At 35.5% G+C, this 22,200-nt stretch overlaps 1 protein-coding gene and 1 pseudogene across 1 annotated transcript; both read left to right on the forward strand.

The window, feature by feature from the left end:
- The first annotated feature begins 576 nt into the window (after positions 1–576).
- LOC149241712 (cysteine-rich repeat secretory protein 38-like) lies at positions 577–2,007 on the forward strand. The gene is made up of 3 exons (XM_089370633.1): positions 577–1,411; positions 1,573–1,713; positions 1,814–2,007. The coding sequence occupies exons 1-3, from the start codon at positions 577–579 to the stop codon at positions 2,005–2,007; spliced, it is 1,170 nt and encodes a 389-aa protein (XP_089226759.1).
- A 761-nt stretch (positions 2,008–2,768) lies between these two features.
- On the forward strand, positions 2,769–3,418 carry LOC149241713 (cold-responsive protein kinase 1 pseudogene; annotated as a pseudogene).
- Positions 3,419–22,200: the final 18,782 nt, after the last annotated feature.

The raw sequence follows: 22,200 nt of genomic DNA on the forward strand, positions 1-22,200 counted from the left end.
CTCTAATCTCATACTTATAACTTCTGTTTCAGAGTTAAAAACATACTAAAATTTATTCGACTTAAAGTAATAAATCAAATTTAGAGAAATACAAACAAAATAATTACAGGTCACATGTTCAAAATTAGAGAGATAGAATATGCAAACTTTAATAGATTTGATAGTTAAAATGACTACGCCAAAATTACTTTCTTATTCCATAAACAAAAAAATCATATAAATCATATAAAACAATTTGATGTATAACTTAACTGTGAACTTGAAATTAAATAATAATAATAATAATAATAAAAAAAAAAATTTTCTTACAAAATTTCAAACAAACAAATGAACGAACGAATTTTCAAAAATATAATGCGAACTCTGCTTTAATATTGTGGTTGACTCGCACCGAAGCGTCAGCATCACCGTATCCTTCAAAGAAACGCAGAACCGCGGGGACTTGGAGTCATGAGGGGGTGCTGTGCTTGCAGAATCAGTCACAAAGGTCTTCTGAATTGCAGAGAAAGTAATTACTAACATAGTCTTCCGCGCCTTAACCCAGAGAAAGGAGTTGAGCTCTTGCCCTTCCCTGCAATGGCGATGAAGGTGAAAACATCAATAATCAACTGTATGTTGCTTATCGTCAGTGCATGGACGCCTCTGCACCTCTTAGCAGCTGAGGATTTTAATAATTCCTATTGGGGTGATTGCGGGACCAACGAATATAGAGAAGGTAGCGATTTCCAGCATAATTTAGACCGGGTACTTGAATCATTGGTGGGGAACGTTTCTATAACCGGATTCAAAACTAGTGTTGAGGGCCAAAACAGCAATAGTGCTGCTTATGGGCTTCTCCAGTGCAGGGGGGATTTAAATTCCTCGGACTGCCAACAGTGCGCATCGGCGACGAAAGCGTTTCTTGTTGATAAATGTCACAACAACACATCTGGATTCGTTTTGCTAAACGACTGCTTCTTACGTTACGAGAATCGTAACTTTTACAACGATTATAATGAGAGAAGCGAGGTTATGAATCTTGTTTGCGACAGCAAAAAAAGCTGGATCCCAGAGGTGTTCGGAAATACTACTGAGAAAGTTCTCTTAACTACTATCGAGAAAGCTGTGCAGAATCCCCAACTTTTTGCTACCGATAAAGTCGGTACTACTTTTTCAGATTCGCAGGAAATCTATATATTAGCCCAGTGTTGGAGAGATCTGACCCCAACAAATTGCCGGTCGTGCTTAGCTGCCGGTCGGTCAAAGATATCCGGTGCGGGTCGATCGAATAATTCGGCCACGGCATGCGCAACAGGAGCTAATGGAGCACGCTACCGAAGTAGGAACTGCGATTTGCATTACGAAATTTATAGCTTTTTCAATACTTCAATCATTTCGCCGTCATCTCCAGGCCAGAGTACTCCAGAATCCGGTATTTCTGTCGCAGATCTTATCATGGTTGTGGTTTTGTTCATTTGGAGAAATAAAACATATAGCCAATTTACAATATCGAGATAAGCTCTGGCGGATTATAGTGGTCCTGTTAAGATTTTATTCGGTAAGTAAACATAGGCTATATGTGTAAATTTGCAGGACGGAAAGGCTCTAAGGTGCTTCCGATGGTTCTAGGGGTGTTAGCTGCTCTGGCTGGATTAATTGTATCTATAGGCCTCTGCAAGTGGATTCGACGGAAACGTTGGCAACGGATTCGTCTAACCAGAGGTCCGGATATTGGTAGGTCATTCAGTGTGCGCCTTATTAGCAGGTATCTTATGAACTGCTCGCCTACTGAAAAACCTCAACATAAATAGATGCGATGCAATTGTATTTGCAGGTGAGGACAGAGAAATCGGCTTAACGATTCCTGAGGTGAATCCGGAACTAGTTTTTAAGTACCATATTCTGAGAGACGCTACTTCCAATTTTAAAGCAGAGAACAAACTCGGCCAGGGAGGTTTTGGGTCCGTCTATAAAGTGAGTGTTAAATCATTGCTTTCAATTGAATTAGGGGTTTGTTCAGCAATCTAGAGTTGCTGATGGAGAATAGAAATAATTTAAAGCTGATTGATGTACAGGGGGTTCTACCTGATGGACGCGAGGTTGCAGTTAAACGGCTGAACATAGGTTCATCGCAAGGAGACGCTGAATTCTTGAATGAAGCAAATCTTGTCAGTCGTGTTAAACACAGAAATCTAGTCAAATTGCTTGGCTGCTGCGTTGAAAGCTCAGAAAGGCTACTAGTTTACGAATACCTCCAAAACCGTAGTCTCGACAAGTTTATATTCGGTTGCTTCTCGCTCTTTAACGGCTTAATGGTTCCATGGATATTGATTTATTTCAGTTTGTGTATGTAACTTGCTAATTTTCTTACTTCTGGATATGTATTAATTACAGATACAACAAAAGGTCATTCGCTTAAATGGAGAGAGAGGTATGAAATCATGGTTGGAACTGCGCGTGGTCTGGCCTATCTTCACGAAGAGTCTCAAATTCGCATCATTCACAGAGATATTAAAGCAAGCAATATTTTACTTGACCATAAACACAGACCCAAAATAGCCGACTTTGGCTTAGCCAAACTCCTGGGAGAAGATCAGAGCCACGTCAGCACTAGAGTTGCTGGAACTTTGTAAGAATTATCTCTCGAGTTCAACCTTTTGATGTCACTGTTGATTTAATAAATTATAATATATGAGTAAACTACAACTCATATATCTGAAAATTTTATATCTTTTTAATATGGTTAAGATATAGAGAGCTCACTGTAAATGACATTATGCAGTGGCTACATGGCGCCTGAGTACGCCCTACGCGGACAACTGACAGAGAAAGCAGATGTATTCAGCTTTGGAGTTCTTCTACTTGAGATTGTGAGCGGAAGAAAGAATCACAGTTTGGCTCAAGGCACAGAGTTTCTCATCGAAGGGGTATGGCTCACATGGATCTCATCTTTCAGGTGGAAATTTTCTAAAATCTTCATATATAGCATTGGGATACCTTGCTAATAAATGTTTTATGTTCTTTTTGTGTGTGGGGCAACCAGACATGGAGACTGTATAAAGCAGAAAGAGCTTTAGAAATTATAGATTCCACATTGGAGGGCAGTTATTCGTCGGAGGAAGGGAATAGAGTGATTAAAATTGGTTTGCTCTGCACGCAAGCAGCTTCGTTTTTGAGGCCTTCAATGTCGCAGGTAGTGTCGATGCTGACAAGCGAGCGAGAAAATGTTCCATCGCCAAGAAAACCTGCTTTCGTAGATCTGCCTGGTGTGGGAATACGTGACCGAGTTAGACGTGGTGGAGCTATTGAGCCTGACAGAACATCGAGCAGTGCAGCAACACCTTACCCTGACAGAACATCGAGCAGTGCAGCGACTTCTTCCACGACACATTCCGAAATCCATTCTGCAGTTGCTGATCCTTCCGGAAGTGCCTGTTAGGATTACTTTATCTCCGTTGATTATATGTACTCTGGAGCTGAGATGAAAATCAGGCAGTGCCTCTAGTAACGCCCTAGGGCATCATTAGTGGTTACCTCAAAACTGTGGATCCACTGTGTACCCAAACAATTTCGGCTAGACAACCCTAGTTCATCATTAGTGGTTACGCAATTAGGTGCGTCAAATTGTGTATCCAAACAATTTCGGGTAGACAATCTTAACCCGGTTAGAAAAGGAAGATTATGCAGTCATACTAAATTTAAAATCATAGATAAAGTTAGACTAAGTGGTGTAACTTATTGGAAATTTAAAAATAAAAAAAACAATCTTATTGTGCAATCATTTAATGTTAAAGTAAATGAAGATGTTTCTACGTGGATTCCAATCCTCCCATTGAAGTTCCATGTACTGTAAATGTCCTTTTCCAATATTACTCTTGTAAATGCCCTTAACTCTTCTTCATGTTTGTCTTTTACCTAAATAATTTTCCCTTGAGGAAGCAGTAGTTTATATGTAAGTAATCAGTTAAAAATGGTATGGGTATGGTTTTATAAGTTCAATATACATGGTTTCTTTTAAGAACATCAAATAGAAAAAAATAAAAAAATAAAAATTTATAAATAGAATGCAAATTAAAATAGAAAAATTGGTATTTTTTTTACTAGAGGCTATCTTGTGATTCTTCCTCGACTATGATATTAATTTGCTGGAGAGGAAGAAAAGGTTGGTACAAAATACTACAAATTTCACACACACAATAATAAGAGTTGTGGCTTTTCAATTGATTGTATAAATTTGATTCCACTCGATTACAATAAAGTCGCTAAGGGGTATTTAAACTTTTTCATCTAGTGACCCACCCAAAATACCTTAGGATGCACACACTCTAAATTTGGCTTTACCCAATTGCGACCTACTTTGCCGTTGGGTGAAGACTCCGTCATTTTAAATTATTTTACTTTATTTGTAGGGTGTGTAGGATTTAATTTAATTTAAAAAATGTTACATGAACTAGTATTATATGAAGCCTAAAGTGAGTTATGATTTTTTGGACATGTAGTATTGATAAATTATGGTATTACCCATGTTATCATAATAAAGTCTATTTACAAACTCAAATGGAGCCATAACAAAGTTTATTTACAAACAAATAATCTCTCTCATAAAATAAGAGTAAGTATTTTGATGCTTATTATAAATTGATGAATATCCAAACTTACCAACCATATATAACTATACTAGTGTAAATTTATATAATAAACTTATCTATAAAACTAAAATAGCATTTAAAAACAAAAAATAAAACTATACATACATTTTGTTAATAGTATTGAATAAGGATATCATATTTTTTTTTTTTAATTAAACATTAAAATTAAAATCGAAATTTATTTGATTTTAAAATTGTTTTTTATTTAAAATTTTATTATTTAGTATTATTTTATTTTTATTTTAATAAGAAATAAAAATCGACTATATATTAGAATCTAATATATATACCGTTGACAGATTGTGATTTGCATAAAATAATATTTTTATAAAAAAAATTAAAATGCATATATTATTGGTTTGTGTTTGACACATGATGTGGATGCCTTTTGTATGAGAATTTCAATTTTTGACATGGTATGTAATCCATAATATAAATGGGTTACTGAATTGAAATATATTGATTATAGAATATATTTTTAAAATATTTAAAATATATAAATAAATAAATTGTTAAATTAATTTCTAAATAAAATATTAAATTTATTTTTAATTTTATATATTAAAGAAAATGAGATGAAAAAAATAATAATTTAACATTATTTTTTTTAATAATTATCTAAATTATTAAATATGATTAAATTTGAGTATTGGTGAGTTTGTAGTTTTTTTTCAATTCTCTCATTACTGAAGTAAGTTTATATAATGAGGTTAGGATTTTTTCATTACTGAAGTAAGTTTATACAATGAGGTCAGAATTTTTTAATATTTCTATTTGAAGGTGTTTATTTAAAGATTATTTAAAGGTTTTTTAATCATTTTTATATTTATAAATTTAATTTTAAGAATCTAATATGATTATTCACTGATTTTAATAACTGATTTATTCTCTTTTTTTTCAAATAGAAATAATAGAATTATTTTTTCACAATGGATGATATGTTTTATTTTTCAAATCTTTGTCAAGATAGTGATGTACGTAATTGTTGTGACATTTTTAATATCATATTTTTTTATGAAATTAAAGTTGTTTTATATAATGCAAAGAATTTAATTGTAAGTAGTTTATCAATCTATGAGAAAAAAAATATATGAGTTTCTTAAGTTATGTTTAAGATTTGATTTTCATAGTTACTCAAAATATATTGCAAAAGTTTACTATACTTTTATTGTTATAGATGATAATGTAATTGTATTATAACATGAATTATAGTTACCATGATTTCATAAACATAATTCAGGTTGGCCAAATACTTTAAATTATTCTTTCAAAATAATAATTAAAAACTTATATATATATATATATATATATATATATATATATATATATATATATATATATAAGTTAGTGCATTGATGTGTCTAATAAATATGTTTATTGGTTTGGTTTGTGGACTAAAGGGTTTTTCAGGTTTCCAAAAACAATCGAAACACAATATTTGAAAGGTTAAGCTAGCCTTCCCTTATAGAAGTCCCTTTAAAGTAGCTTTGAATTGCATATTTAAATTATAACAATTGGAAATCTAATTTAAATTAACTTTATTCGCCTCATCTACTTCAAATAGACATTATTCATTTCATCTAATTAAATATAAATACAACAAAAACATCATTATTATTATTATTTTTTTCAATTTTCTTGTGGATTATATATTCCTAGTTTTCTTTAGATACCCTTTTACTCTTCTTTTTAGTTAATTTCATATTAAATGTGACATTTTGAAAATATATTTTACACTAAATTATCACTGTAATACTAATATGATAATTTCCTAAAATTATCACTTTGTTTCGGTGTTGAAATTATGTTTATCAACAAGTTTAATATCGAAATCACCATAAAAATAATTGTTGGCCATAATTTTTAAATATTTCTTGATTATAATGTGGTTGGCATAACTTATTAAATTTTTACAAGCTTCATTAATTACTAGCAGAAACACATTAATAAATATGGTTGATATACACCAATAGGCGTATATCAAACACATATACAACCAAAATAGTAAATGTTGTTGATATACGCCGATAAGCATATATCAACCACATTAATAATTATGAAGTGTATGGTAATGATTTATAAATCCTAATTAAATTTAAAGTTTATAATATAGGTTTAACATTAGGATTTATATTATTAGGGTTTAATATTAATAGGGTTTTTATATTAATAGGGTTTAACATATTGTGTTTATAATACAAGGTGCTTGATACATAAGGTTTATAATATTGGGTTTAATATATACGAAATCCTAATACAAACCCTTATATTTTAGACCCACATTAGTAAATATGCTTGACTAATTCTGTATTGTTATAATATGATATTGGATAAATTGCAATGTAACATGACATTATGACAATGATTGTCACATTGCAACAAAGTTTGATCATCGTCAACAATTTAAATAATGATTATAAAGTTTGACTTTGTTGACTAATGTGGATGACTAATTATAATAGGAAATTATGTTTGACCGAAGTTGAAGATTGTTGATTGTTAAACATAGTCAACAAATATAGTGAGCCACATTAGTAAATGTGGTTGACTAATTTTGTAATGTCATAACAAAATGTTGGAGAAATTGCAATGCAATGTAAGATTATGAAAATGATTGTCACATTGCAATAATTGTTGTCATAATGTGATGTTGGATAAATTAATGTACTATTATAACATCACATGTTTGAATATGAATATTAATCAATAATATTAATAGGAGATTATGTTTAACCAAACTTGAAAATTATGGTTAGTTATTTAAACATTGGTTATAAAGGTTGACTCTCTCTAATTATGTTTGACTAATGTCAATGATTATGTTTGACTGTAAATATTCGTCAATAATAATAATAGGTAATTATCTTTGATCATAGTTGAAGAGTGTTGATTGTCAAACATAATCAAGCATAGTCAACCACATTACTAAACGTGGTTGAATAATTTTGTAATCATGCGTTATGACATTGGTTAAATTGCAATGTAATGTCACATTGCAACAATTATAAATCTTAATATCAAAATCAATATTATAAACCCAATATTACAAAGCCTATATTATAAATTCAATATGAAACATAATATGATAAACCCTAATATTAAAGCCATAACATCTCTCATAAATTTAAGATCTATGCTATGAACATAAAAATGAGGTAATGTTTTCTCATTATTCCCCATACCTATTTGTGACTTCATCATTTGATCAGGAAATCAAATTGTGGGATTTACGACAAAAGCCTACACATCCCTTATATACAATGACCATCTTAAGAGGGACTGTGATGGTGTGTTTTACTCGTGATGATGATTATATCCTTTACTCAACTATTGATATTGAGGTCAAACAACATTTAGTTGTGGATGGGGGGCTACATATGAAATTTGATATTGTTCCTACATGAAGTGCTCAAAACTATACTCGGTCATATTACATGAATGGAACGGATTGCATTATTCGTGGGATTTTATCATTGCCTTGTTCCCTGGTTTAAAGGTTCTTGACATTTTAACTCTAACTTGGTCGGAGAGAGAGTGTAACAGCCCTGGTGAAAAGTTCGTGCAATAAAATTTAATAAAGGCAAAATAAGACCACAGTTAAGGGACACTTATTCCAAGTTGACTGTTGGGAAAATATATCCTAGTGGGCATGACTAGATGTGTGTTTTGGCTAAGGAAAATTTGCAAAGGCTAAGGAAAAGGCATTAAAAGGAAAAAAAAGGCATTTTTAGCACATTTATTTATGAAAATAAAGGAAATTAGGAGAAAAGTAAGGTGAAAGGTCATAGGTTGCATGTGAGGGGGAAAATGAAGGAAAATAATGGAAAATGAAGAAATTAGAGGCCTAATTCATAAAAAGGATTTTGAGGATTAGTTGGTAACCTTTTGTCAATTGAAGTTTGGATCTCTCTCAATATTCTCTCTCTCTCTTGGTCAATTAGAGTTCTTGGAGCACTCTAGTGTGGAGCAAGGAAAGGAAAAGCAAGCAAGTGTCAAGGAAGGAAAGCAGGATCAACCAAATTCAATAGGAATACTTGCAGGTAACCTTTTCCATGTGTGATTTCCTAGCTGGTTTGGACATGCATGGCTTTGCATGTTGGTGTATGTTTCACTTGATGTTGGTGGCATGGTTTTGTTGGGTAATAACAATATTTTTTAGCCTAGCCTTGCCTTTTTCCGGATGCCATGGTATGTTCGGATGTTTATCTCAGGTTTTGAAGCTTTAGTTTGTTAGATGGGTTTCATAATCTGGGGCAAAGGTGGTCTCAAGGTTTGTTCGCAAAAGGCCTAGGAATCCCTTAACCAGTTTTGGTGGGATACACGGTAAATCATGAGGGGGAAATCTCGGTTTAGGGCCTAGTGATCCGGGTTTGGATTGCGATAAAGCTTAAGAGACAAGGATACAAAAAATTCCTGAAGGATAGTGATTACTTTTGGATGGAATTCCAAGTTCTGTTCGGTTGTGATCGGAGCACCAGTTTTGGAGTGATCACGGTTTGATGAGGGTGGAAGTGGTTTAACCTTTGGATTCCCTTGGTTTTTCTTGGATTGGTTGTTCTATGAGATCCCACATTCATGCTTGGAATATGGCATGGAGGAGATTGACTGAAAGAGAGATTTGGTTCATCCACGTCTATGGTCGGGTGGTATGTGGAAGTCTCAAACCTGGTCGGATTTGCGTATGATTAATAAAAGCTAAGTTCTCTTACTTTTTCACTCATTTATATGTGGATTTAATGGTTGTCATATATCTGATATTTACATGGTTTTATGTTGGTTAAAGCATGGTTGAATGACTAGTTTATGTCATGGTTATTTCATATATTTACTTGTAAGTGTTAAATGGATGGATGCACGACCTAGTTGATGATGTAGTAGCTCAATGGAGAAGGAGGTGATCCTTCTAGTTATGTATCGTAAGTTTTTCAGTTATTTATGGTTTGTCTTGTCTCCTAGACCTTTAGGTTGCATTGATGCCAGGTGTTTGACAGAATGTCAGTCCCAGTTAGGGATGCTTAGGCCTAGTCTTGAGGGTGATTTTTTATTGATCAACATTTCTATCATGTTTTTAATGAGTTCAAGAAGTTACAACATGTTCTAGGTAGAGGCCAGGATTCTGGGGTAGAAAAGTGGCTTAAATCTTGGGGTGGTTGGAATAGAACTCGCAATTTTGGCCCATAGTCACTGCTAGGCAAGCCTATGAGAGCGACTTTGGGTTGTTGGTTGCTCCCTTGCACATAGCATGAGAGAGACTATGGAATAAGAGCTGCAGAATAGTAGTGGGACATAGGGACAGGTTGTCTGAGTGGATGACTTGTCTCCTGAGGGGTTTGTTGATGATGTTGGATGACTGTATGTGATGTTCCATCAATTCCACTTCCTTAAGGTGACATGGGAGGTCAAATATGATCATAGTAGTGTCTCTTCTCATGTTTACCCCGATAGAGCATGGTTACTCCGGGTCGACTTGGGAGGGGGTGTTACAGATTGGTATTAGAGCATGGTTGTAGGCTCTTTGGGCCATATTTGGTGCTATAGATATGGATGAATGTGTTGGTAATGCATGCATGTCAATTGCGTGTGCGGCTCGTACACTAGTGTTCCATGTGCTTATTGCACTACATCATATTGATCATGGAAGAAGTAAGGTTATCATGAGTAACTTGATGTTGATTTTATGGAATGCATCGTCATGAGTATATGATTGGTTATACAATTATATGCATCTTGATTACATCCTTTTATCTTGGGTTGCATTCTTGGTTATTTGATTGCATGCATCAGCCTTCTAGGTTGATTACAAGAATTGATCGCTTATGCTCGACTACATTCGGTTATGTGTATGTGTAGTTGATTAGGTATTGCTTGTGTAGGTTGATAGTTGCATGAGGCAATGCGTATACTGGAGTAATGGTTGTTGTCATGCATGAGGTAATATCATGCATTGTTGATATGGCCTTGTATTCATGACTGGACCCTAGCTATTATGACGGTTATGCATTGATGCACTTATTGATATATGTCTATATGTTATTATGGATATGTTGTACATGCATCAAGATGATTTGATGATCTTGCATATAAGGTATCCTACCCGAATTATGATAAAGTACGTTGATTTATGGTGATTTGGTTTAGTTGACATAATATGCCTTGTAGGAAAGAGATCAAATGGCTAGCAAGGTGGTAGACTACATAGAATCTCCCATTGAATCAGATGGGCAGAATGGTGTGGGGAACTCTTATGATTTGGAAGACACATTGAGAAGCTTGTAGGAAGAAACAAGGAGTTCCAAGGCAGACAATGACAAAATCATGCAGGCACGAGAAACAAGCAGAGGTGAATGTGATATTACTTTAGAGTTTGTCAGATTTGTAGTGACAAGGACCTCCTCGGATCATCCATGGACATGAATAAAGAACTAATGGGGCATATGGAAACAGGTCTCATAATAGATATAGGTCAAATAGATTTGACACTATCAGAGATGACAAGAGGTTAGACACTTCGAATAGGAGGGGTGAAAGACACATGTATTACTCTAGTTTTGGTTTTGATAGACATCATGATCGTCATCATTATCATCCATACAGGAGGAATGATAAGGGATACTTGTCGGATGAGTTCAAGAAGGAAAATACACCTACGTTTTATGGAGGAAGAAATATAAATATGAAGAGGCTTGGTTAGTTGGCATGCGAAAATCCTTTAGATTGCATGATTAATTAGAAAACATGAAAGGAAGGATAACCCTTTTCAGTCTCAAATGTAAAGCATAAATTTGGTGGGAAGACATGAAGAATGTCAATGACATACATGATGATGATTTGAATTGGCATGAATTTGAAAGGCTCTTCAAGAAGAACTACTTGTCTGAGAGGTATTATGATGATAGAGCTAAGGAGTTTTATGATTTGCAGATGGGTTCTATGACGAATGAACAATATACTAGTAGATTTTTGGAGCTGTTGAGATATGTACCTTACCTTAGAGAGGAGAAGGCCAAGGTTCAGAGATTCATCAGTGGATTTCCAGTAGCATACAGAGATCAGATTGAGTTTGATGGCCCTAGATCATTGGACGAGGCCATCCGAAAGTTGAAGCATTGTGATGAGCATTCAAAGGGAAAAGTTGATCCTAGACATGACTTGAAGATAAATGAGAAAGCTAAAGGAAAATGGCCACCAAAGCGAGGAATACCTCAAGATGAAAGTGAGAAAGATAATGAAGTTCCTTACAAGAGATTCAATATAGATAAGAAAGGACATGGAGAGTAGTAGGCTAGAGGTGGTGGTAAGGAACCATTGCAGTGTTGGATATGTGGTAAGGATCATTGTAAGAGGGATTTTTAGTAGTATCAAAGTGGTGGTAGACCCCATATTTATAGTTATCAGGAGGCACATACAGTTGGCAATGTTGGTCATATCATTCCTCGAATTTATGCCGCCGTGGACAACAACAGGAAAATCATCAGGCATCAATCATTGAGATGGATGGTAAGCTTTGTTATCAAGTTGTTTCTATTTTGATTAATCTTAGATCCAAATATAGTTATATTAATCCTGACGTCGTGGATAAGTTTGGTTTGAGAAAAGAAGTGCATGTAGAGTCTTGGTTGGTACAATTGGCTACAGGTACAAAGAAGAGAGTTCACTAAAGGGTAAGAGCTTGTGCATTTGAGTTAAATTGTATGCCTACAAAAGTGCATTTGAGTTAAGTTGTATGCCTACAAAAGTACATTTGAATGTATTTCCATTGGGATCATATAATATGCTTTTGGATTTGGATTGACTATACCTTCACAGAACCAAAGTGGATTGCTTTGACAGGGCCAATGAGTGTGTGGATGATTGTGGGGAAAAGAGGACCTTGCAGGGAAAGAAGAAGCCTACATTAGTGTGGATGGTTATTTCTATGTAGGCTATGCGTAGTTGTAGAAAAGGTCATGCGATGTTTGTAGTACACATTTCCAGTGACAAGGGTAAGGAGGTTGAGGATGCATATGTGTGGAGTAGGTATCCAGTTTTGTAGTAGTTTTAGGATGTATTTCTTCAGGACATTGTAGAGTTTCCACCTCACATGGAGGTAGACTTTTCTATTGAGCTAGTGCCAGGGGAAACTCGAGCATCAAAGGCACATTACAGGATGAGCACACCTAATTTGGTAGAGTTGAAGTTACAACTAAGGGAAATGTTGGACAAAGGATACATTAGACCCATTGTATCACCTTGGGGCGCACCAGTGTTGTTCGTAAAGAAGAAAGATGGTACTCTTATATTGTGCATTGATTACAGGAAGTTGAACAAGGTAACAATAAAGAACAGGTACCTTTTGTTGAGGATTGATGATTTGTTTGATCAGTTAAAGGGAGAAGCAGTGTTCTCTAAGATTGACTTGAGATTGGTATACCATCAGGTACACATCAAGGAATAGGATATCTTCAAGACTCCGCTTAAGAACAGGTATGGGTATTATGATTTTATTGTTGTTCCATTCGGTTTGACTAATGCTCTATTTACATTCATGTGTTTGATGAATAGCATGTTGCTTCCTTATTTGGACAAGTTTTTCATTGTGTTCATTGATGACATACTGGTATATTTTAAGAATGAGGACGAACATGCCAAACATTTAGCAACAGTGTTGCGGTTGCTAAGAGAGCATTACTTGTATGCTAAACTTAGAAAGTGCAAGTTCTTTCAGACAGAGGTGCACTACTTGGTACATCTTGTCTCCAAGGAAGGCATAGTAGTAGATCCAGAAAAGATAAGGGCCGTCATGGAATGGGCAACTCCTAAGAATGCAGATGAGGTGAGATCATTCATGGGATTGGCAAGTTACTACAGGAGGTTCATCAGGAGCTTCTCACACATTACATATCCTATCACATCATTGCAGTGGAAAGGTAACAAGTTTTAATGGATGACGAAATGTGAAGATAGTTTTGAGAAGCTTAAGAAGCCATTGACAAATGCACCAGTGCTAAAGATTGTGGATCCACACAAGGAGTTTTTTGTGTGTACAGATGCTTATAAGAGGGGACATGGTGAATTTCTCATGCAAGAAGGATAGGTAGTGTGCTTTGAGTAACAAGACTGAATGAGAATAAGCATAACTATATGATGCTTAATCTTGAGCTAGCAACGATTATACATGCATTGAAGATGTGGAGACATTATGTTTTGGGTAGGAGGTTTAAATTGATGATAAATCACAGTGGGTTGAGGTATTTGTTCAACCAAGTGAATCTAAATGCCAAGAAATCTAGATGGTTGGCCACCCTTAGTGAGTTTGACTTTGAGATTAGATACATGAAAGGGAAGGAGGACTGGGTTGCAGATGCTCATAGCAGGAAGGTACAGGTAAATCATATAGAATCTATAAGCTCCTATGGGGTAGATTTACAAGATAGGATCTTGCAGGCAGGACATTAGGATGACAAATACATGGAGATCATGCATAGGTTACAATAGAGTATATTCATAGGTGCAGGTATAGGTGTACGTGCAGGTACAGGTGTAGGTACAGCTATAGGGGACTAGGATGCAGACTATCATCTCACGATAGATGGCTTGGTGAGGTTTTGAAACAGGATCTATGTGTTGAATTGCAGTGAGCTCAATAAGATTATCTTGAGGGAGTTTCATGTGAAACCATATTTGGGTCATGCAGGATATGAGAAGACATTGACGATGGTGAAGAAGTTTTATTATTGACCGAATCTAAAGAAGGAAGTGGCTGATTTCGTGGCTAGCTTCTTAGATTGTCAACAGGTTAAGGCGGAGTGCAAGAATCTAGGTGGTTTACTACAACCTATAGAGATTCGCGAATGGAAATGTGAGGTAATTTCCATGGATTTCATTACAGGTCTTCTGAGGATAGTGAAGCAGCATGATTCTATTATGGTCGAGGATAGGTTGAGCAACATAGCTCACTTTATTCTGGTGAAGACTACATATTCATCCAGTGGGGTAGCATAATGTTCATCAGAGAGATAGTGAGACTACATGGTGTTCCAAAGAAAATTGTGTCGGATAATGATGCAAAGTTCAGTTCCATGTTTTGGAAGGAGCTATTTGTAGGCTTGGTGAAAAAATTGGCCTTTAATACATCTTATCATCCACAGACAGTTGGTCAGACACAAAGGGTTAAGAGGATCTTGGAAGATATGTTGAGGATGTACGTGATGCACCAACCGAGGAAATGGGAAGAGTATATTATTTTGGTTAAGTTCATATACAAAAATGGTTATCGGGAGTCCTTGAGGATGAGTCCTTTCGAGGCATTGTATGGGAAAAGTTGTAACACTCCCTTCAATTGGAGTGATCCAATGAATAGAGTACTTATTGGACTGGACATGTTAACATACATGGAGTAGAAAATTTTGGTTATAAAGAAGAATCTAAAGGAATCACATTATAGAAATACGAGTTATACAAATTAACATAGGGTGTCCAAAGAGTTTCAGGATGGGGAGCATGTGTATTTGTGCATCAAGCCCAAGAAAATCTCTTTGATGATTGGTTCATGTACCAAGTTGGCACCACAATATTGCAGGCCTTTTGAGATCCTTGAGAGGATTAGACCAGTGGCATATTGTTGCACTCCCTCCAACAATGAAATTCCATGATGTTTTTCATATTTCATTGCTTAAGAAGTATATAAAGGATGTTGATCATGTTACTGATTGGTATGTATTACAGGTGGAGCAAGAAGGGGAGTTCCAGTCGGAGCCTCAGTGCATATTCTAGCGGAAAGATCTCATCCTCAGGAACAAAGCCATAGAGCAAGTTATAGTGCAGTGGAAGCACTTTGCGCTTGAAGAAGATACATGGGAGATGGTGGATCAGATGTGGGCACTATATCCTTGATTATTTTCCGGTGGAGGCAAAGAAATTTTGGTTTGATGTTGGTTTATGTTGGCATATGTTTTGTTGATGTTTTGTATATGTATATGTATATGGATGTAAATACCATAATGTGTTGTGTTATAAAGCTCCAATATGCGGTATGGTTATTATATTGTCATGTTTTCATGATCTTTTGCTTTTGAGCAGGTCTTTCATTGTAAATACTGCTACGAGCTAAGTTATAAAGCTCCATGGGAAGTATGTTTGATTTTCGATGATTTTGCTGAGGTCATGGTGTGGTTTAACACCGAGGACTGTGTTCCCTAAGGGGGATGGTTCTATAACATCCCTAGTGAAAAGTTCATGTAATAAAAGTTAATATAGGAAAAATAATACCATGATTAAGGGACAATAATTCCAATTTGAATGTTGTGCTAAGATATCCTAGTGGGCATCATTGAATATGTGTTTTGGCTAAGGAAAATTGGAAAAGGCTAAGGCAAAGGCATTAAAGGAAAAAGGCTTTTTTGGCACATTTATTTATCAAAATAAAGGAAATTAGGAGAAAAGTAAGGTGAAATTTCAGAGGTTGCATGTGAGGACGAAAATGAAGGAAAATAATGGAAATGAAGAAATTAGAGGCCTCATTCATAAAAAGGATTTTGAGGATTAGTTAGTAACCTTTTGTCAGTTGAAGTTTGGAGCTCTCTAATTATTCTCATTATTTTTGGGTGCAAGAATCCCGGTTAGGCAGACTCCTTCAACACTTAATTGTCAACCCCCGGGTTTCGTAAACTTAGGTGCGAAGCACAGGAAATGCCAGAAATGATATGAAATTTTCCCTAACTCTATTCCTACCTCCTTAATTACAACTTTGTAGAAACGAAAAGAAAAGATCACCCGACAGTTTACACCAAAGAAATTCTAATGCTAGAATGTGAAAGAAAGAAAGTACTTTTGCTGAGAAATAAATGAAAGGAACTTTCAAACTCTTGTAAGAAATATTGACTAATTGAAATGGAAATCTACATCTATCTTCAGTATAGTTGTATTTCAGATTAATAATTGGACCCTTGAAGATGCCTAACTTCTTTATAGATCTTTCTCCCTGCACTGAGTTGTTATTCCTGTACTCCTGCAATATTCATGCACTAGTACAAGAACAAAGTTTAAATGCTAGAAATATATTTTACACTTGTACTAAAGATTTATGTCCTCATGCTGGGACTCTAGGTCTCAGGACTAGAGAACTCTGTCCCTGTATCAAGATATTGATTCATGTACCAGAAAAGAGATTCCTGCACCAAGTTTTCAAATTTCTTTCATAAAAGAATAAAGAGTGTGTTAACTTAAGGAAAGAATTTGCAAAGGTGAACAAAACTTTGGGATAACTTTCACAAACATAAATATGCTTCAACCCAACCTAACTTCAAAATAACAGTGAACTTCTAAAGTCAAAGCACACTTTTCTTCAATCAAGGAACTCTTTCATGCAACTAAGTAAATCATCTAATCGTGACAACAGGCTTTATTCCTATAATAGCTATTCACACAAATCCGATTTGCCTTTTTAACCTTGTTAATTCAGAAAGGTTCACTTTGAAATAATTAGATATGAAGTTCAATCCTTTCCTTAAAAGTCTAAAGTGCAGTTACAGATTAATGTGTTATAACAACCTTCATTCCTTAATTACCAAAGCATATTTAATTCAGAATATCAAGAATACTTCTAAAAGATTAACACTCACTTGCAAAAATGCATCAAGATTCTTATGATAGAAAAGAACAAAAGAATTTTGCTGTAATGAACCAAAGAAATCAACTTGCAGAACTATAAATGCACTAGTGTAGGAATAACGTGCTTGCACGATCCAGGCATAAATAATACTAAGCTTTGAAGAGAAAGATTACAAGAGGGTAAGATCAAACTTAGGTAAGCATGCACACCACGGATCCGTCACACAATGGTTATAAACGAAATCGAACCTGAACTTTATGAAAGAATGAAAGCATCTATTTAATTCACACCTTACATTAAAATGAAATCAACACACCTTTAACGACAAAGAAAAATGCGAGGGAGAATGAGTTGGGTTGGTTGGGCAATAGCCAACCAGAGCGTTTCCCTGTTTAGGAAACTTGGAAACTCAGCTCATAGCAACGCATGAACATAGAATTAAAACAGAGGATTGAAATAACATGGCGCGGTCCCTTTATATTAAATTTTAGAATCAACAAATGTACATGGTGATATCAAATCGAGCCCAGAACAAGGGCGATACTAGCAAAATTACAAAATACCACAGTTACAGTAGCATTGCTATCTCTATCGCTCGCTACCATTTTCCATCTGAATCCTAGTTATATACATCCCTTCACTCCTGTGGTCGTAACAAAATTACATTTAGCGTTACAATATAAGCCTTTCGGCTGTAACAAAATAATAATAATATTACAAGCTAAGCCTTTCAGTTGTAACAAAACACTATACTTGAGCATTCGGCCAAAGACCTAATATCTGTCATATCCCTGACTTATCTCCTCTCTGAGCCCAACTCGAGATGACCAATTCTGAACAAGATGTCCGTGTTAGGTAGTGAGCTATCACGAAAGTTTAGGATTCACCAGTGGTGCAAGAATTTTACCTGCACTCGACCATGCTAAAGAAATGATCAATACGTTGCTTACCAAATTATTTAGGAAAGAAGATATCAGTTACAAAGAATATTAAAGGTATAAAATATATAAAAAATAATTAATTAAGCACATTTGTAACCCTTAAATATGAAATATAAAGCTGGTGTAGGAAAAGGCACAATTCTTGGAAGAGTGTAGGAATAAGGAGGTTGCGAGGTTATAACAAAGGTCTAAGGTTATGAATTTGAGGTAGGAAAGGGGTTAAAAATGAAGCAATTTAGCCTATCAACATCCTCCCCTCCCTATGCTATTGTGGGTCCTCCCACAACCTTTACCTGTTGCAAAAAAACCAAAACAAAGGAGCCTCCCTTCAATTCTAAACTTGTATGTTGATCCCTACTTTCACTGTTTTTGCCTTCCTTCCTCAATCCTTATTAAGTTTCTTGGTTACCTTTCTAAGATGTTTTATAGCACTTTTAGGCACGTAATTTCCATATCTTGACTTCTCTTTTCTGCTCCTTCACTTCTCCTACCAACTCGTCATTCATTTTCTTCTATATTGTATTCTTCTCTTTCATGTCTTGGTTTAATATCTCCAAGACATAAACATGGTGCTTGAGCTCTTCTATCTGACTTTTTAGACAGAGGGTGAAGTTTTCTACTCCCAATTCCCCTGGTCTAGACTTCTCGGAAGTCGATTCCAAACATGTGCCGACATCATCAGGGTCAAGGTTATCCTGGCTACCCAGTTCCTGCATTTCAACATCGTCAAGGGTTTCAACACCTGGAGTTTCAATGTCACTCAGGGTCTTAGTAGCCCGCACATTCACCTTACCAGGAGTTTCATTACCCAAAACTTCAAAATTATTAAGGGCTTCAGTGCCCGAAACTTTAATATTATGAAGGTCCTCCATGAAACTCCTTAAGAAATTCTTCCCAGGTCACGTTTTTAACCTCCAGTTCCTTCTTGATTAAAATTGTGATTAGCCTGTGGTGGTATAACTTTTATGCAACCTGGCTAACCTTCTCTCTCTGAATGCCTTTTGACAATTTCTCTAAGCTCTTGAGCAAATAATAATGAAAATTAATGAGCTTACCAGACTCAAAATGCAGGAGCGATCCTATGTGATATAGGAAGGTTAGTGAATAACGACCCTCGGAGGTAACAAACTTCTGTAATACGTAAAGGAGATCCTTCCATTTTATGTCATAGAATTATGCTAGAGACCATTCTTCCAGTCCACTTTTTGCTTCGGTTTGACCACGAATCGGTGCCACAACTTCTCCTCTATCTTCTCCTTCTTAAACCGTTGTTCTCCCACTTCTGCTAAACCTGTAGCCTGAGATATGGACTCCTCTGTGACTACAAATTCCAACGAACCCACCTTGGCTCAGCTTCTATTAAAAGTTTGGGCGAATGTTAGTGCCAAGCTGAGTCAAATCCATCAAATTTTTGTAGAAACGGCAGGAACCCAGATTCCTGCAATATTACAAGACTATTTCTATACTCAGCCATTTGCTCCATCTCCTTCACAGATCGTGGTTCAATTCTTACACACACCATTTCTCTGTTTGAATTCACCCAATCTCTGTCTAAAACTTTGGAAGAGCATTACATTATAAAGAACTCAAAATGATGGTCAAGCTATAGACCCACCACTATATTAGCCACTTCCCCAATGGTCATGCTCCATCATTAAAATTACACTCCAAGGATGGATGTGAATACGAATTGGTTCAAGTACAGGTGGACGATGATGATTGGGAAAGGCAATGGTTTATATAATGATTCAATGTAACGATCATGCGAGGTTAGATATGAGGTAAGGCCATCATTGGTAGGTGATGAGTCTTTCAAGAAGAGGTAAGTATTGGATTTCGGGAGAATATTACCATCCCACATTTACTTCATGATCTCACATAAGGCCTATCAGTGCTCATTAAAAAGATAAGATTTCATAACCTAAAATATCTTTGTACTTAAATGATTTCTTCCTAATTTAGAAAATGATAAAAAAAAGTGTTAACCATAATACAAATTATTGAATGCCATGATCTACAAGTGGTACAGTTATTCTGCCTATGCAAAAATTTATGAAACAAAGATAATCTTTCCAATACGCCTTTCTGCACAAGGTGTTCTACACCAGAACATGTCTTTTCATAATTGGGCGCACTCAGTAGTGCAGATTCCTGTACTGAACGTGCATGCACTGAACATGCTTGCACTTAAACATGCATGCACTGAACATGCCTGCACTGAACATGCTTGCACTCGAATAAACATTCCTACACCAGGGATATTTGTAGCATATCTGGAAAGGGAACCAAAAAAATTATGATAGAATATAATTCATAGGATAGATTTGAAAAATTTGTTGGATATTCAAGGGAGTTTTTATTCACCATTATTTGGTGTTGATATATGCCTTTCGATCTGATTTGTGAGTTCACATCAAATCCTGCAATCGATCGATGAGGGAAAAAAGAAGTGGGAAAAAGGGTAAATTTTAGAATGGGGAGGAAATTACGATAGGGAATTCAAGAGTGAGACCACAAAGAGGGAAAAATCGAAAAGGAATTTCGGGGAAAAAATTTCAAGGGAAAAAGAGGGAAATATGAAATCAGATAGGGAAAGTTTCTTTGAAGAAAGGGATGGTAAATTTCATGGGATAAAAAGAAGAAAATAAAGGGGATTTTTTTTATGAAAATGGGAATAGAAGAAGGGCAAAATTTTAGATGAAATCTGCTTGTATAGTGTTGATCCAAAAAGAAAATGCGGTGGGAATTGAGTGTTTCTTGGATAAAAATTTCCGTGCCAGCTATCCCAAACTTGGAGAAGGGCTTGGTTCTTGCACTTGAACCTGCTTCTTCTTGGTGATATTCAACACATATAAAGATCAAGAAACATTCCAATTTTATTAGAATTTGATCTTCCTGCTAGCAAGCTGGTTTTCAAGTTGATCCTTCTGCAATCATGTCATTAAAATTGATTTTCACAATCACAGGAATTTTTTTTTTCTTTACCTCCTTTTTTTTATTATTATTTGTTTTTTTTGGATTTTCTTTAAACTTCATTTCAAGAGAGAAGAAATCAAATCACAATAGGTTGGCATAGCCACCTACCAACTGATGTTTAGACTGCTGCTGCACTTGCTGCATGAAATCTTCCTTTGTGATGGGCTGAAAGTATGCTTTAAGCATATGCCCATTCACAAGGAAAATTGAATTTCGCCCATCGATAATTTTGACTTCTACATCCCCATTGTTGAAAACTTGAATTACCTCATACGGTCCCATCCAACGAGTATGGAACTTCCCTTAAAAATATTTAAATCTAGAGTCATAGAGAAGTACCCAATCACCTGGTTGGAACTATTTCTTCCTGATAAACTTGTCATGCCACTTCTTACGTTGTTTCTGCACCAAAATATTATGTTGAACAACCTCCCTTCGAAATTCATCCAACTCGTTTAACTGCAGTAGGCACTGTTGTTGTTCTTCCGAGAGATCTAGATCCAATTGAACTGCAGTTTTGAAAGTCTTTATTAAAAATCGAATCAACAAAAGGAATTATTTCCCGTACACCAGCTCATATGGTGTATGCCTTGTGCTATTCCTCCAAGTGGTTTGATAAGCGCATAAGGCTTTAGGCAATCGGCTAGCCCAATCCTTCCTATACATGTTTACTATTTTGGTGAGGATGGATTTGATCACCTTGTTTGTAGATTCCACTTGGCCATTTGCTTGTAGGTGGTATGGTGTATATTTCATGTGCCAAATCTTGTATTAATTCATGACTTCCTATACCAAGCTGGAAACAAATTGTTGTCCATTGTCAGAAACAATTTCTCTAGGAACACCAAATCTAGTAAAAATTTCATTAAATAGAAAATCAACAACAACTTTCTCAGTGGCAAAAGAAACAGCTTTAGCCTCTACCCATTTAGTAAAAAAATCAGTACAAACCAAGATATGCTTTTTATTTAAAGATGTGGGGTTTATGGGTCCTACAAAATCAATAGCCCATTTTTCAAAGGGCTCAATCATAACTTGAGGACATAAAGGCATTTCATTGGCTTGA

The sequence above is a fragment of the Pinus tabuliformis genome, chromosome 8 (assembly GCF_031772625.1).
Source record: "Pinus tabuliformis cultivar Carrire ecotype Pingquan chromosome 8, CPIR1, whole genome shotgun sequence".
Classification (NCBI taxonomy): domain Eukaryota; kingdom Viridiplantae; phylum Streptophyta; class Pinopsida; order Pinales; family Pinaceae; genus Pinus; species Pinus tabuliformis.